The sequence below is a fragment of the Neopelma chrysocephalum genome, unplaced genomic scaffold, assembly GCF_003984885.1.
Source record: "Neopelma chrysocephalum unplaced genomic scaffold, ASM398488v2 Primary Assembly neopelma1_23, whole genome shotgun sequence".
Taxonomy (NCBI): domain Eukaryota; kingdom Metazoa; phylum Chordata; class Aves; order Passeriformes; family Pipridae; genus Neopelma; species Neopelma chrysocephalum.
The window spans coordinates 2638542-2655371 of NW_020897691.1; the positions used below are offsets into that span (position 1 = coordinate 2638542).

At 39.1% G+C, this 16830-nt stretch overlaps 1 protein-coding gene across 2 annotated transcripts in view; it reads right to left on the reverse strand.

The window, feature by feature from the left end:
* FMN2 (formin 2) overlaps positions 1-16830 on the reverse strand; it is a 185651-nt gene that overhangs the window by 123390 nt on the left and 45431 nt on the right. For both annotated transcript variants that reach the window (XM_027684504.1, XM_027684496.1), the window contains exon 4: positions 3531-3678. In XM_027684504.1, the coding sequence (XP_027540305.1) occupies positions 3531-3678 (148 nt within the window). The remainder of the gene's footprint in view (positions 1-3530; positions 3679-16830) is intronic.

The following is a 16830-nucleotide window of genomic DNA, read 5'->3' on the forward strand; positions in this document are numbered from 1 at the left end:
TTCTGTTATTCATAATTCCTAGATATTTGACCTCCTCACAGCTTTCTGACAATCCCATCTGTTGGGAGGTGAGACATACAAGGGAGAACTTTCATTGCCAATGTCAATTATACTGCAATGCTATCCCTTGAAAATTAACAATCAATTTTTTTTTACTCAGATTTGGATAGGCTGCCATTTACAGGAAATAACTCATCATTTAGATTTTAGATTTCTCTGTGGTTGAGAGAAATTTTCATATTCATTTTGTCTTTCCTCACAAGATGTTTATTGTTTGCTGATTTTCTAGTACTAGACATTTACACACATGACAATGTTTTCTGTCATGCAAATTAGCACAACAACCTCCCTTACTCAAAAGTACTTAAAAAATACTAACAGACTGCTCCTATCTATTAGACTGTATATAACAATTTGACAGATTTGTCTAGTTTATTTTTACCTCACACAAGTTTTATTCTAAAAAGGGTTTTAATATAAGGTGAAGTCAGGGTGATACAAGCAGTTAACTTCAAGGCTAGCTTGACAAAATTTAGCAAATACAATATATTTCCAGCAAACTAACAGCATTTTAGTTTTGTTAAGCAAAATGAAAGAAAACTGTCAAACACTACCACCACAGATTAAAAAAAAAAAAAAGAAAAAGAAAAAAAAGGCTAAGGAAAGGAAAAGAGTGCTAAATGACAAATGAAACCAATCCTTTAAACCAAACCAAACCTTATTTTTTTGGTAACTTTTTTGGGTTTAGATTTTTTCTTTTAAAAAGACTAACTTAGATTTCAGGTTGTAAACCCACAGAGATGTTTATTGTCCTGGGACTGTTTCATGTTGCAGAAGTTGCATAGTCTTTGAGTCTCTTCACAAGTAGTTAAAACAGTCACATGGGAGATAGGATGATTGGACTCTAGTCCCTGTTTATTTTCCTTTTCCTATATGTTAAGTAGAATAATGTCCACAGCAAAACATTAAAATAATTGGATTTCAAATACCCTGTTGAGTTTAGATTCAGGCAATGTGCTGAGATGTGAGAATGGTATACTGAAATGCCATAAGCAGTGTCAGGAACAGATTTTGAATATTCAGATAGAAAATTAGTTGCATACACGTTGATCTTCTTCGTGATGTTGACTCATTTTGTGCAAAACCTTCTCTGAATCCAGAAATGAAAAATGTTTTTGGCATAAGTATCTGCTGACTTGAACCCAAATTCATATTAGGCATTTCCAAACTTCAGTTTTTAAATAAATAACCAACCTAAAAAAACCCTCCCAAAATAAAAAACTAAAACAAATTAAAAAAAAAAAACAACAGACAAACAACAATCAACCTGATAAAAAACCCCTCAAAACCTCCTGACCACTCTAATAGCCCTTTCCTCACGCCCAAAAATGCTCCACATGATACAGAGCATACAGCAAAAGTATTTAATACATACTGTACTAAACAGATGATTAACTACTTTGTTAATTTAGGAAAGATTACCTAAGATCTTGCAGAATTTCATCTTGCCTTACTTAAAACTTGAAGGCCTACTATTGTCTTCATGCTAACGTGCATAATAAAAACAAATATTCTCTATATAAAAATATTCTGCTGCATTCCTTTCTCTATCAATATTTTTGTCTAAAACACGTTTTTGTTTATGAACCATTGTTTCTAGTGTTAATATTTTATCTGTTTAATCCAGACAGTAATAATTATATATAATACAAAATACAGCTACCCTGCACACAATAATTTAAACCTTTTAAAAAAATGTTCATCTTCTATACCTTTCAATGGTTCATATACATAAAATGGGAAAGGTGTTTATCCTCAGGTTTCACATCACTCACTTCCAGGTTCTTCCAAATGGCAAACACATGAACAATCAAAGAAAAGTTAAATTATCTATCTGAGTTTTATTCAGAATTACAATTTTTCCTTTTCCCTCCATGCCCTACACTGAAAAAATCACACCCAAAATTTCAATAAATAAATATTAAGAACTATTTATGCTGCATTTTGAAATAGTCAGAACACACAGTTTGCCACTTTGTTTTCAACTCTATGTTCTTAACCTTTTTGCAATTTTTTGAGAGCAGGGGTTGAGATAAGGAACAGACAAGTCCTGTACACAATACATCCATGTAGTAGGTATAGTATTAAATAGAACAATATAGGAGGAAAATAAACCATGTATAATATGAACACATTTTAAAATAATTAATATTATTGTTTTGGTAGAAATGCACTTTCAAGTGTATCTTTACATTTCAAAATACTTCATGTAATCAATTTTCTTCTAGATTTTAGAGCACGAAAGTGTTTTTTACTTGCACCAGCCTATGCTGGGCTAAAACCTGAAAATAAAATGAAAATAAATTCACCCTTTTGCTTTTTGAGTACAGAGTATGTTCATAAATACTCTGATCACACATCCAGTGGCTGTCTCCAAGTTGAGAAACACAGCTTTTAGAGTAGTGGTAATGAATTCTACTACCGCATATGGCAGCACCTTGATCGAGTACAGCATCATTACTTAAAAGCTGAACTAGCTCAACAATCCAGTTGATTAGTACTGCAGCATTCCATACCGAACGAGTGAGATTAATACAGAAATGTTTCCTTGCTGTCCAACAGGTAAAAGTCACAGCATAAATAGAGAAGTAAATCTGAAATTAACTCCACCCAAAGGCTACAAGCAATACAAGGAGATCTGTTGAAATAATGACTTAATTCTTCAAATCTCAGCAATGAAAAATAGGAGTGGTAAAAAAATGGAAAATTTGAGAATATCCAGTGGCTCTCCGTGAAGGGCATGGGGAAGAATGCAGTCCAGAAGTGTTGAGCTGCTGAACACTAACTAATGGAAAGCAAAGCCTCCAAGAACCTGTGGTATTTGTGCATCAACACTACTAACAGAAAACAGGTTTGAAATTCTCTTCTAAATTTCTTTGTGAGCTACAAGAGAGGGTTGGGGTTTTTTGGTTGATTTTGTTTTAATTCCCATCTTAAACAAAGCTCTTAATAAGCATGAAGAAGATTGCAGAAATTTGGCTGATAGCATAACCTCACAAATTTTAAGATAAACTGACTTTGTAAACAAGATCTCAATTTATTTTTTCCAGATACACTTTTCCTACCCCTCTGTCAGCATAGGACTGCTGAATCTACAAAGGAAAACCTTACACCACTCTAATAACCTGCAGTATACCACCAGTGGGCTTCTGAAGTTTTCCATATTTTTAAGAAAAGAATCCATATTTCATGTCTCTGGAGGTATGTAAACTGGAAAAGAACAAAGGTCACACCTGGTAAACTCCACTAAATCAGCAGTTGCCAGATACACATCTTCGTTGTTAACAAAAAGAATACATTTTTGCTGAATAGTTTTTATTAGATTCATACTAGCTAACATTATTTCTGATGCTAATCCAAGATCTTCAAAGCTGGGTGTTTGTTAGTGGTTAAGATATTAAGCTTATATTTTGGATTCTAAAAGATAGCATCTTCCCCTATGCTATACATTTATCTTGTCTGAACTATACCTTCTTCCGAAACTTTGAGTCTTTGTTCTTCCTTTGAGTCTTTGAGTGGGGGCCATGCAGATGGAATTCTCCTTGGAAAGCTTCCTTCAACGTAATCTGTTGAATGTGTGGGTTGGCTGACTGCAGCCCAAGTATAAAGCTGGTCTTGCTGTGATTATTAAAAAAAAAAAAAAAAAGGTTGAGAAGTTCATATAGAAATACAAGCTTAAAATATCTAAGCTTTTTTTTCCAGTACAAATAAATCAATATCCATCCCTATATCAAGGCAGGTTTGGTTTTATGCTCTTCATCTTCTAAAAAAGACTTAAAATAAATCCATATTAAAAGAACTATTTTGTTAACAGCACATTAAGTTTTTAGTTATCTACAGCACAACGACATGCTAGGATACAGCTCAGCATCATTTTGAGCATAAGGAACTCTTTTCCACTTCCTTTCTTAGAGAGATAACATATTCTGTATATCATGACTGGTTCCATACAGCTAGTTTTATCACTTAGAGAAAAATATTTCAGTCCACGCTCTACATAACCCTTTTACACTAAATGCACAAGCAAGGAAAATGAGCAGGATTATTTCAGCATAAATTAAACTGATGTACTTACTCTTTGCAGCCCTATTTTTATCATTTCCATTTTCATATTCTTCGAAAGACAGGTAAAAAGGTGGGGTTTCTTTTGGAGTACAATTAAAAAAACCCAAAATCAACAAATTAACAGCTAAAAGTATTTTTGGTCCTCTAGGGGCTCAAATCACTTTATATCCTTATTACTCAATAGCTTTGAGTTTGATTCTGTGATTAAAAGTAGGACACATAAAGACTGTCTGATGAAAACCAGGGTAAACTTATGCTTTAAACCAACAGAAAGATTTTAAATGACCACAATTCAAGTAGTTATTCTTGTGACTCCTAGTATGCATCAACATGCACATCTTGTGATTAAACTTTTAGAATTCTGTAAATTCTATAAAGATCATTCACAGCAACCGCATGAGTATCCTATTAAGTGACCTGGAAAGATGCAAATACTGCAGTACAAAACTGGAAAAAAAAATCAAGTCACAGGATGAAAATACAGTCATATCACAGTAAGACCTGCATACAAAGATGATGTTCATTAGACTTCATTCATGCTGTCGCCTGAGTAAAACATTGGTAATATATATTTTCATGCTACATATTTCATTTTTAGATTAAAATTTTTTTCTTTTTTTTTAAATTTGAGAGATACTAGACTTTGAAGAGATTTTCAGAGGGAAGAAGAAAATGATATTTTTTTTCTTGCAATAATCATTATTCTATGTGACCAAGTTTTTACTTGCCTAAAAATAAATTGTGATAAGGATGATAATGTTCTATTGAGAGCAAGTTACGTGAAGCAGATAAATACTCGTTATAAAGTTAAAAGTCTTGGTTTCCAGAGAGTGCCCCAGTCAGGCTCAAAGGAAGCTCATTAGACCTTCCCATCATGAAAAACATGGCAAAAATCCAGACATATATATAGACCTTAGAAAAAGGTAAAATTAAATGGATAAAAAGCTTAATAAAAAATAAGGTCAGGTTCTTGACCTAGCCCTGAACATTATGTTCCTTGAAAAGCCTGTCCTTTCCATTAGAATGTTACTGCATTTGAACATGCAAAAAGGCTTGATTAATGCAGTCCTTTGAGTAACTTAATTCCTTCCCTTTGTGTAATTCCAGCTTTTTAGAGGATATGTGCTTCTGAGTTTCTGCTCAATTTCCAGTACTGTTTGAGTAAAAAGGTGAGGAAAAGTTATACCTGTACATACTGTGTAAAGATAAAGAAAAGGTGATGGATTTTGCTATTTGTCATGTTTCTGCACCATTTAAATCTCAAAAACACATAGGAAAATAAGATTCAAAAAGGCCATTGAGGCAAACCAGCACAATTTTTTTCTTGCCCACTCTACTACCTTACACAGTCAAGGGAACACAGGGAAGAACATACTCTGCAGAGCATTAACTGGTTAAGCACAGTTGACTTTCAATAGCATTACAGGGCAATAAAACAAAAGACAACAGACTGTAGATAATACTGACATAGCATGAATGATGAAGACAAACAGTTAAACTGGTCTTGGACATGACATTTCAACATGCCAGTTCTTCAATAAGAATCATTTAATAACAGAATTTTGAAGTACGTTTAGTCTACAGGAATTGAGATTTATTTAAAAAAATAGCCCAGAATTATTGTACAGATGGGATACATTATGAAGGTAATAAAATATGAAGTACCTATGTTCCTGCTGATATAATTTGCAGCATATAACATATGAGCAGTTATAAATTAAGACATCACACAACTCCATAACTGACTCTCAACCCAGCGTGGGAGCTTTGTTTGTGAATATAAAAAACAGCATTTGTTTGTATTGCATTTGGGGGGGTCTTTTTTCATTCATTATTCAGCACAGAGAAAGACAATGGAATAAACTCATTATGTAATAGAAATTTAGACGTCCAAAAATGCCTCAGAGGAACTTGCACTACAATGAAAATGTATCAACTTTCAACATTTAAACAAGTCATTTACCAGCAACTACTTTCAGATTATTTTCAAGGTTATAAACATAATTTAAAATATGAAAAACCTCATGACAGAAAGGCATTCTGAAGCTCTAGACTTGAAGTTGATAGTCCATAATTTACACCTTAAAATGGAGAAGATTAACCCTGTCTCTGCTTTCATGCCCTTCAAAAGAGACGAATCATCTCAATGTACCAATTTCCATCTAGTGAAGCTACAGTCCAAAATCTAATCCTTTGTTTGACTTTGGTTCCTTGTCAGTTACTATACTAAACCATCCTATTTTCCTTTTCCAAATCTGATAATGCCATAAATGCCATTATCAGATTGTTAGAACAGTTAGAAGAAAGGTATATGCAGTCAATTCTATGATGTTAAACTACTGTTCAAGCAAAAGAAACAAAATAATCCAAATTAAAAAGTCTAGATTTGCTTTTAACATTAATAATTGTAGCACAATTATCCATGATCCTAGATTTCCACATTCAACTTTTTCTCCTTCAATCTTATAATTTCAGAGGGAATTTTTGGTAATTATCAGTGAATATGCTTACCGTGATCAAACTTTGAATACATCTGGGATTTCCACGTCATCTTGCTCAGACTCCACTATTTAGTTTTTAAAGCATCTCTTTTGAGGGAAAAATTACATATGTATCCTTGTAATGAATGATCCCAGTCTTACTTATTCAGACTCATTTCTGGTCAGACATTGAATGCTTAAAGCTGTCTGAGTCCGGTGCACTAAACACGATGTCAAGAAGAGTTTTTGTTTCCACACATCCTTACACAGCACTTTCCAATGGTTCTTAAAAGTGCAGAGTATCTGCACAGGGGCAAGGCAAACTGCCTGCAGGATCTGACGGTACCTAATCAATATCCATTTTACCACTTAGAGATCTAGCATTTAGAATCACAGAGAGTCAGGTCTGTAGTTTAACTCACTCTCTTCCCAGACAGCTTTAAGTATGCACAAAGAATGGCTTTTTGTAACAACTTTTTGTTCTCTGGTACCACAGTGTTGCATTTCAAGTACATAACAGATTAAATATTAAATATGTTCCTTCACTGCTTGAGCTGAGGATATGTTTTCCAGCTAGTCTTTAAAAATGGAAACTAATGCTGTAAGCTACTCAAAGAAAAGGCCGCTAGCAAATGACACACAGAAAGACGCTGGTGAACCCAGAACTAAGGCCATGATCTAGGCCTAAAGCAAACATCAAAAGTCACTCTGGTGGGCCTGGAGCTTTCAGAAAAAGGGGTCACACATTTTTCACACAGAGACGAGATTTGTTCCCGGGGCCACAGGCTGAATTACAGATTAGTATATCCCTCACTGTTGGAATATAATATGAAACCTTGAATGTATGCTTCATTGTTCCTGGAGATATACAGATAATACAACCTTCTGCTCAATGTCACTTCAGTTTTTAATCAGCTGTTTATATGCTTCCAGTTCAAAAAACAAAGCCATTGTGAGAAATGCTTTAAAAAAAGTACAAGAGATGGAGTTGAAATAGCAATAAGTGTACACACATTTGTCCAAAATGGCTGCAAAAGCATTAATTAGCAATGTGAGAATCAATGGGGAGAAAAATCTGACCAGAAGTATTTTGACAATACTTGTCAACAAGGAAAAAAACCAAAAACAAAAACGCAGGCAGAAAAGGTAAGGCAGTACAGAAACACTCTGCTATCAAGAGTAACCTCTGCTCTTCAGGTCAGCACAGCAGTAGACAGGAAAAGTACATTAGCAGTACCTCTAAACTTTTTTAAATGAAAGTGCATTGGTACTAACTTGCCTGATGGCTCCTGTATCAAGCATTAATGTAATTGGGTTCTATCTTGTAAGAAATTTATTTTCAAATAGTAAACTTGAAAAACGTTTCACTAGAACCCCAAACAATCAAAGTTATCCTGAAAAGGAGAGGACAGAAGTGTCAGCATGTTTGCAGACAGGTATAAACGGGCCAGGATTAAACACAGACTGGGAGTTACAAGAAGGTTCCTACTCATCAAATCAGTCTGGATTACAGTCTTTCAATAGAAGTAAGTGGAGGAGTGGGTAGAGGAATTACTCTGCATTTAAAATGGAACTCGGGAAACTCATAGCAGAATTACATTTTATGGTCCTTGGGATAAGAAGAGATCAGACTCCCTGTCTCAGAGATGTTTTCCGGGCTAAGAGTTCCAGAGAGTTTGTACCGCATTTGTACATAATTGCTTGTCATTTAGCCTGCTTCAAATGCATGGAAAGAATTTATTTTTTTTCCATTTGGGAAGTTTAATCATTCTAGTATACTAAGTATACAGTCTCTAAAATGAAAGAAAGCCAATTGCATGTTCTGTACTGCATACAAATAGTTAATTGAAGAAGCAAGGTTTTAGTTTGAGAAACTAGAGCCAGACTACCTCAAAATGCTCTGCTCAGCAGGAGACTGCTTTATTTTAAGCAGCTTTTAAAATAAAGAAATCAATACTATGAAGAATGGGGAAAGTGGTTCACTTTTTGAGGAGACGTTCAGTAACAAAGCTCTGTCTTGCCACTGACAGAACCAGAGCAATGATTAAACGTGGCTCTCAACTGGTACTACCTTTGGCTGTAACAGTGAGCACAGATGCCTTTCAAGGTTGAAAAACAGCAAGTCCTTCATAATGCTTTAATGTATAGCTGAAGCAGCACTTTATCCTCATGAACTAAATTTGATGCATAAGCATTTTATTTAAGTAGGTTTTCTTCTTGTCAGAGAACCAATTTGCCCCAACAATTAATTTAAAAACACTGTCTCAAAAATCATGAAACATTTATTTCCCATGAAATGACTAACTTCCTCAACAAAAAAGAAAAAACTTGTTTGATCCCATTAGACTTTGCTCAGGATTCAACACCATATCCCAGTAATATGAGAGGCAAAAAGAGCCAATAGCCCTGCAGTTAGGGCTCTCATGGGGAAAGAAATCTGGAAACTGAATTTCAGATTCCCACATCAATGTTCACTCTGTTCCAGAGTTATTGTTTAGGTCTTTCTATTCACCAATAACTTTGCGTTAAATACAGCTGAATAGATTGAACTGCTGAGCTTACAACAAACTTTTCTTGGAAGGGGGAACAGTAGCTAGCTTTTTACAAAATAGAAGAATATCAAGATCTAGCCACATCCAGTTTGAACTCCCACTTGGAAGGCCACATCCCAAGACCACTACATTATTAGCTGTTACTTGGATGACCTGACGGTTCATACTTTCTCATTAACCCTCCAAAAAATGTAAGCCGAGACAAGAAGTTTCTCTATCAGGAGTTGTTTTCACTCGTATTGACACAGTTCCACAAAAAGCTTGGATTCTGACAAATTTGAATTGCCCAAATAAAACTTAGAAAATTCCTTTCACCTCTATTCAATTTGACAATGTGATTATTACTACTATAAAAACTTTCTTTTGGAAAGAGACGTGTAATATGCACAAACTCAACTCCCTCTGTATTCTCAGTTCCAAGCTAGAAAATAGACATTGTTTTATGGCTGAAATTCTTAAGAAAGTGAACTAATGTACAGACAGTCATAAAATATAAAGATCTCTAGAGGTAACAGGGTGACCACCTTGACCTTATGCACAATGATTCTCAAAATTTCAAACAGATCGTGTAAACTTAACATACAGTATATGCCTCTTGCAGCAGCTCTTCAGAATAACAAGCAGGTAAGCAATATTCTCTGCAAAAGACCTAGCAACATCCTACATATAAACTGTCTCAGTTGAAAGTGTATCCAGTAACATCACCACAACTAAGCAGATAGAAGAAAGAAAAAGGAAAAAAAGAGAAGAAGACTGCAGGGCCTGAGCTAAGAGCTATAAAATAAATAAGCAATTAAAATAAAAAAAAAAAAAAGGAAAAAAGAAAAGGAAGGCGGGAAACAGCATAAAATCAATATTTCAGCAAGTGATCAACCAATTGTTTCCATTTTATTAAACTCAGAAATATTCAGAACTGCTCACCACAAAAGAAAAGGTGTCACAAAGTGTGATTGGGCAATGGAAGAGGAGACATGGGGGCTTTGATTTAGCCAAAATGAACTGCCATGGTATGCTACATTACAAACAAAGATTAAAACAGCAGGTTAACAATCTGTTCTAGTCCACAATTTTCACTTGTTAACTTTTAAAGTCTTATTCGCTATTGACCTCCAATATACTGCTTTGACAAATTTCATAAAATGGAACTACATTCAGTCTTACACATTTAATGCCCAAGCATTGAAAGTATGCTTGAAGAAATGCTGCACTGTTGCAAGCTCTGTGTTGCAGTTTGGAATTGAATTTGGATTCTCTTAGTTGATACCAGTTCTTGGGAAAGTTCTTTTGGCTCTCTGACTTCTGAGGAAGGAGTCTATTTGCAATCTGTTTCTCTACTAATTTTCAGAGTGGCATAAACAGTGCAAATAAGTTAAAATTACATACTGTCTTGGTGCCACTAGTTTCTCTTCCTTCTGACCTGTGAAGTCCCACCATCTGCTACTACTCAGCAGAAAGAAACCAGTGTCTTTGTTTCCTTAAAAAGCATTTGCATCACCACAGGTGGCCAGAAGATAATAGGAAAACAGTCATTTTTATAACATTTCCCATTCATGCTGTCTGTCTCCCTGCTTCCTTGGGGAAGCATTATTTCAGAAACAGATGACAGCCTAGTCAGGCATCACAACTACAAATCTCAGAAGGGGAAGTGCCTATCCCAAACTGTCAAACATGACTATGTATAAAATCACATCATACAGTAAAGAAAGATGCCATCCAGAAGATGTCCATTTAGGTCTTTCATCATAGAACATGCTGAAATAGTTGATAAATTGAGAGGGAATTAACAGCCGTACTCAACACAGTAACAGCATTAAATAAAAGCACTGTAAAAGAGATGTAGAGAGCTAGCCTAGCCAAAATGAAACCTGCAACAAAGAAAGATGAACATTTAGTGTGCATTTCAGATACATATGGAAGAAGATATTGCTGGATAATATCACTTGAAAAAAAAGGTAGTTATTGGACCCTTCAGAGTGCAATAGAGATGAAGTTCCTCAAACAAGGAGTACAGCATGGATACAAAACTATGATCAATTTTCCTCTCAAAATCACTTACAAAATGATATCAGAAAGTCCCTATCACAAAATAATTTAAGTTTTCACTGAGAATTTAAGTGTTTTAAACCTAATGCTCAGAAACAACACACAAAGTTACTGGGAAAGCTTGTCAGAAAAAGAGTAGAAATTTGCTATGAAAGAAAAAAAACCTGTCCATAACTTAAGACTGTACAGCATGAACTGGAAAATCTGAAATGGGAAGTCGTAATTAGGGACTACACAACCACAGTGTATGGTAATTGCAGCTATTGGATAAAATGCAAACACTGAGTACTGTCAATATTTCTTAATAATGCAGAGATTCTAAATAAAGTTGCCTTGCATTGATAGGAAAATTCCAGCTTCTTTCATTGCTGTGTGAACACTTTAAATTCTAATGCAAATGCTTGTCTCTGAAGATAGCTATCTTACATCTTCTGTGATACGTTATTAATAGAGGAGCTAAGCAGGAGATGAGATTTTTATTTGTGAAAAACTGTTATCCTTCAACAGGTGTCTGCAAAAAGTTGCCTGTGGTTACATGCTTGCCAAAGATGCCCCATTTAACAATCTCATGTTTATTTTACCCTAATAGGATAGTATAATGTGGTATAATGCTAAAAACCTTAAGATTGCAATCATGGCTAGGCTTCGCGAACGAAGATTTGGGAAGGGCTCTACCCACGTTTCTTGCAAGCGCGTTGGTGGCTAAAAAGGCCAATACGAGAAAGGCATGTCCGGTTGCAAAAGACACAGCAGAAAGACTCCTTAGGTGGTATATTCTGCAAGGCTCGATTCTTTCTGCGTTGTCTTTTCTCCTCAAGGGTGATCCTGCGTGCTTTCTCAAAAGCATCAGCAGCGTTATAAATGGTCTGTCTCCAGGCTTCCCGATTGGAGGCCAGAATAGACCAGTTATGGTGATCAATATGGCCAAGGCTGAGATGTTGCTTCAGGGAGTCCTTGTATCTTTTCTTCGGGGCTCCTCTCTTGCGGTAGCCAGTGGCAAGTTCACCGTAAAGCAGGATCTTAGGGAGGCGGTGGTCCTTCATCCTAGAGACGTGCCCTGCCCAACGTAGCTGTGTTCTCAGTAGCATGGCCTCAATACTTGTGACTGCTGCCTGTTCAAGAACAGATGTATTGGTCACATAATCTGACCAGTGGATGTTTAGGATTGTACGGAGGCAGCGTTGATGGAAGCGTTCTAGGAGACATAGGTGGTGGCGGTAGATGACCCATGATTCGGAGCCATATAAAAGAGTAGACAGCACTATGGCTCTGTAAACGCTGATCTTGGTACTTTTCTTCAAGTGTTTATTTCGCCAGACTCTTTTATGAAGCTTTCCAAAAGCACTATATGCCTTCGCTAACCTGTTATCTATCTCCCCGTCAATCTTACCATCCGAGGAGATGAGGCTGCCTAAGTAATTAAACTGTTGGACTGATTTGAGCTCTGATTGGCTGATGGTGATGTGGGGATGATGGGGGACTTCCTGAGGTGCAGGTTGATGGAGAACTTCAGTCTTCTTTAAGCTGACTTCCAGCCCAAAGAGCTCAGCAGCATCTGCAAAGCAGGATGTTAAACGCTGCAGGGCTGCTTCTGTGTGGGCAACAAGGGCGGCGTCATCAGCGTAAAGCAGCTCCCGGACAAGATGGTTTAAGGTCTTAGTGTGGGCCTTCAGTCGCCTTAGGTTGAATAGGCTTCCATCAGTACGATATCGAATGTAGATACCGTCCTGATCATCGAGGTCTGCCGTGGCCCTTTGGAGCATCATGCTGAAAAAGACTGTGAATAGGGTAGGAGTGAGAACGCAGCCTTGTTTCACACCATTCTTTATTAGAAAGGGCTCAGAAAGTGTGTTGCCATATCTGACTTGGCCGTGCTGATCCTCATGAAGTGAGATGATCATTTTAAGGAACTTGGGGGGACAACCTAAACGTTCCAAAATCTGCCAAAGACCTTTTCTGCTCACAGTATCAAAAGCCTTGGTGAGGTCGACAAAGGTTACATAGAGACCTCTGTTCTGTTCCCTACACTTCTCTTGCAGTTGTCTGAGAACAAATATCATGTCTGTAGTGCTCCTGTTGGCTCTGAAGGCACACTGACTTTCAGGTAGAATTCCTTCTGCTATAGCAGGTATTAGTCTGTTCAGGAGTATTCTTGCCAGGATTTTGCCAGCAATGGAGAGCAGAGTAATACCACGGTAATTTGAACAGTCTGATTTAGTACCTTTCTTCTTATACAAGGTGATGATGACTGCATCACGAAGGTCTGAAGGTAGTTCGCCTAGTTCCCAACAACGCACCACAAGCTCGTGAAATTTAGCATGGAGTGCAAGGCCCCCATGTTTCCAGACTTCGGGTGGAATTCCATCAACCCCAGCTGCCTTGCCGATTTTCACCTGCTGTATGGCCTTGAGGGTTTCTCCTAGAGTGGGGGCAGTATCCAATTTGTATTTCACCAGTTGTTGTGTGATGGACTGAATTGCTGAGTCTTGGACTACACGGTTGGTACTGAAAAGAGTCTGAAAGTGTTCAGACCATCTATTCAGAATGGAGGTTTTATCTGTCAGAAGCGTTTGACCATCTGCACTGAGTAGTGGGCTTTGGACTTGGTATGTAGGCCCGTATGCTGTTTTCAGGGCCTCATAGAATCCTTTGTGATCCCCTGTATCTGCACATAGTTGAGTTTTTGCAGCTAGATCGGTCCACCACTTGTTCTGGATGTCACGGAGTTTCTGTTGGAGCTTGCTGCATGCAAGATGAAAGGCTGTTTTTCTTGCGTGACAGGATGGCAGTGCAAGGTGTGCTTGGTGGGCAGTTCTCTTCTTCCTCAACAATTCCTGGATTTCTTGATTGTTTTCATCAAACCAGTCCTTGTTCTTCTTGAGGGAAAACCCTAAGGATTCTTCAGAGGATTGCAGGATGCAGCTTTTAATATGGTGCCAAATTGTTTCAGGGGAGGAAACTGCAGAATCTGTGGAATGGTTTTCGAGCCTAGTTTGAAGGTTTGCCTGAAATCTTTGTCTTACTGTGGCTGATTGGAGATCATTAACTTGGAGTCTTCTCCTTGGGATACTGTCCCTTTTGGGTTTGAATTTGAGATTAAAGTTGAGTTTACAGCGCACAAGCCGATGGTCTGTTTGACATTCTGCGCTGGGCATCACGCGGGTATGGAGGACATCGCGGACATCTCTCCGTCGCACCAAGACATAATCAATGAGATGCCAATGCTTAGACCTGGGGTGCATCCAGGTTGTCTTCAGACTATTTTTCTGCTGAAAGATAGCATTAGTGATGGTAAACTGTTGCTCCACACAGAATTCTAGCAGAAGTCGACCATTATCATTGCAGTTTCCAACACCATGCTTGCCTAATACTCCTTTCCAGGCTTCAAAATTCTTACCTACTCTGGCATTGAAATCCCCAAGGATAATGATCTTATCATCTGCGGGCACCTTTCGGGTAAGGCAGCGCAGGTCAGTGTAAAATTTATCTTTTTCAGCAGGGTCAGCTTGGAGAGTTGGGGCATATATACTGAAGATGACAACATGTTGCTTGTTGTTTAGTGGAAGGCGTAGGGAGATAATGCGGTCAGAATAGCCTGTCGGCAGATTTTCGAGTTTAGGGACAAAAGAGTTTTTGATCATGAAACCGACACCTGAGAGATGTTTTTCGGCTCTGGACTTACCTGACCAAAAGAGTGTGTAACCGGCACCATGTTCTCTGAGGCTGCCTTCCTCATGAAGGCGAACTTCACTGAGAGCAGCAATGTCGATGTTGAGACGAGCCAGTTCGTGGGCAATTAGGGCAGAACGTCGCTCAGGACGTCCGCTGTCCGCAGAATCAAGCATGGTTCTGATGTTCCAACATGCTAGAGTTAATTTAGGTACACCTTTGGAGGCAGGTGCATGCCTTTGTCTTTTACTCTTTGTGCGACCGCATTGGAAGAAGATGCCCGTTGGTCTGCGGTTAACCAACCGGGTGAAGGTGGAGATGAGCTTTGTTTAGGCCACCTTTTCTAGGCCCCTCTCCGAGTGGAGCAAGCAGTGCTGTCCTTGAAAAGGCTGCTTGGTCGTTCAGGGTGCTGCCCCAAGAGACTCTCATCTCCGTCAGTCTCAAATGACCAATATCCTGAACCGCCTGCATGCAGGGTTGAGTCTGCGGCTCCCAGTGCACCTTTCACCTACCGTTTCGACCCTCGCCCGTCGCTGCAGGACTTTTTGCATGTGGGTAAAGCCTTCAAGCCTGCGCAGTGGATTTTTTAGGTGAGATGCAGTATGCGCGGAACTGAACCCACCCTTTAATCCTAAGGTTCATCTGCCAGGGCCGAGCAAGCTTGGATGGTGGCAGCGAGGTCCTCAGGACGTAGGTTTGATTAGAGTGTCCTTCTCATAGATGGATGGCCTTACGGGGCTAAGCGAGCTCCATCTGCCTGGGTTTGGAATTAGAGTTGTCCTTCTCCTAGGATGACTGCCAGAAGGCTAATGAGCTCATCCTGCCCAAGAATGTAGTGTAATTGGTCCTATGGTTTGACCTGTCTGGCGTGGGCAACCCTACCGAAGGCATGTACCATCGCCAGCATAACATGCAACCACATAGGGGCATACAGGCTACGTACCTGTTAGAGCGATTTGGGCAAGTCTTTCATTTCCTACTTTACTACCACCTATTTGTATATAATCATAAGGAGATACATCCCTTTGTCCTACCCACCCTTACAAGACAGAGCAAAGCAAGTCTATCCAGAACATGCCGAACCTGGGCAGTAGCCGCAGGTGAACCACAAACAAAAGGACAAACAAACAAGCAAACCAACTGACCAACTGTAGTGTCCCCTGTACCCATCCAGCCTGGCTGGGAACCCCATCACTGTAAAGGGCCCCCACTAGCCACTCTAGCTATATCCTACCCCCACTGTGTTACCACGTATCTCAGGCACATTGCTTACCTGTGACACTACATACGGGATTGTCCCACACTCCCTTCTGTCAGTCCGAGGACACCCATGGTCTGCTTGATGTCCCTCCCCTCTATTTCCCCCCTGCCTTCCCCTGAATCCCCCCTCCCCCTTCCCCCCTCAAACCTGGAATGCCAAACCACTGTGTGCTCTGAAGTAGCCCCCTCCACCTCCACGGGCGTGTAGCAACTGCCGGCAAGGTTGCCCATCTCTCTCCCCTCTCGCGCTGCGGCTGTGTGTGGGGAGAAAACCGCGCGCGCTCTGCCAGCCCTGAGTCCCGCTGCCCACCCCAGGGGCGCCGGAAAGACCCGGGACAGAGCCCGGTCCCACCCCATGTGGCCAGGGGGGGAGGTGTCCCGCCACTTACCTTGCGTCCCGCTGCCAGCCCTGAGTCCCGCTGCCCACCCTGGGGGCGCCGGAAAGACCCCATAGTATAATGTGGTATAATGCTAAAAAACTTAAGATTGCAGCTGCACTGTATATAGCAAGGAAAGTAGTTCTCACAGCTAAAAAGTGACAGGACAAGAGCAAACGGCCTCAAGTTGAGCCAGGGGAGGTACAGGTTGGATTTTAGGGAAAATTTCTTCACTGAAAGGATGGTCGAACATTGGAACAGGCTGCCCAGGGAAGTGGTGTAATTGCCATCTCTGGAAGCATTCAAAAGGATTGTAATGTGGCA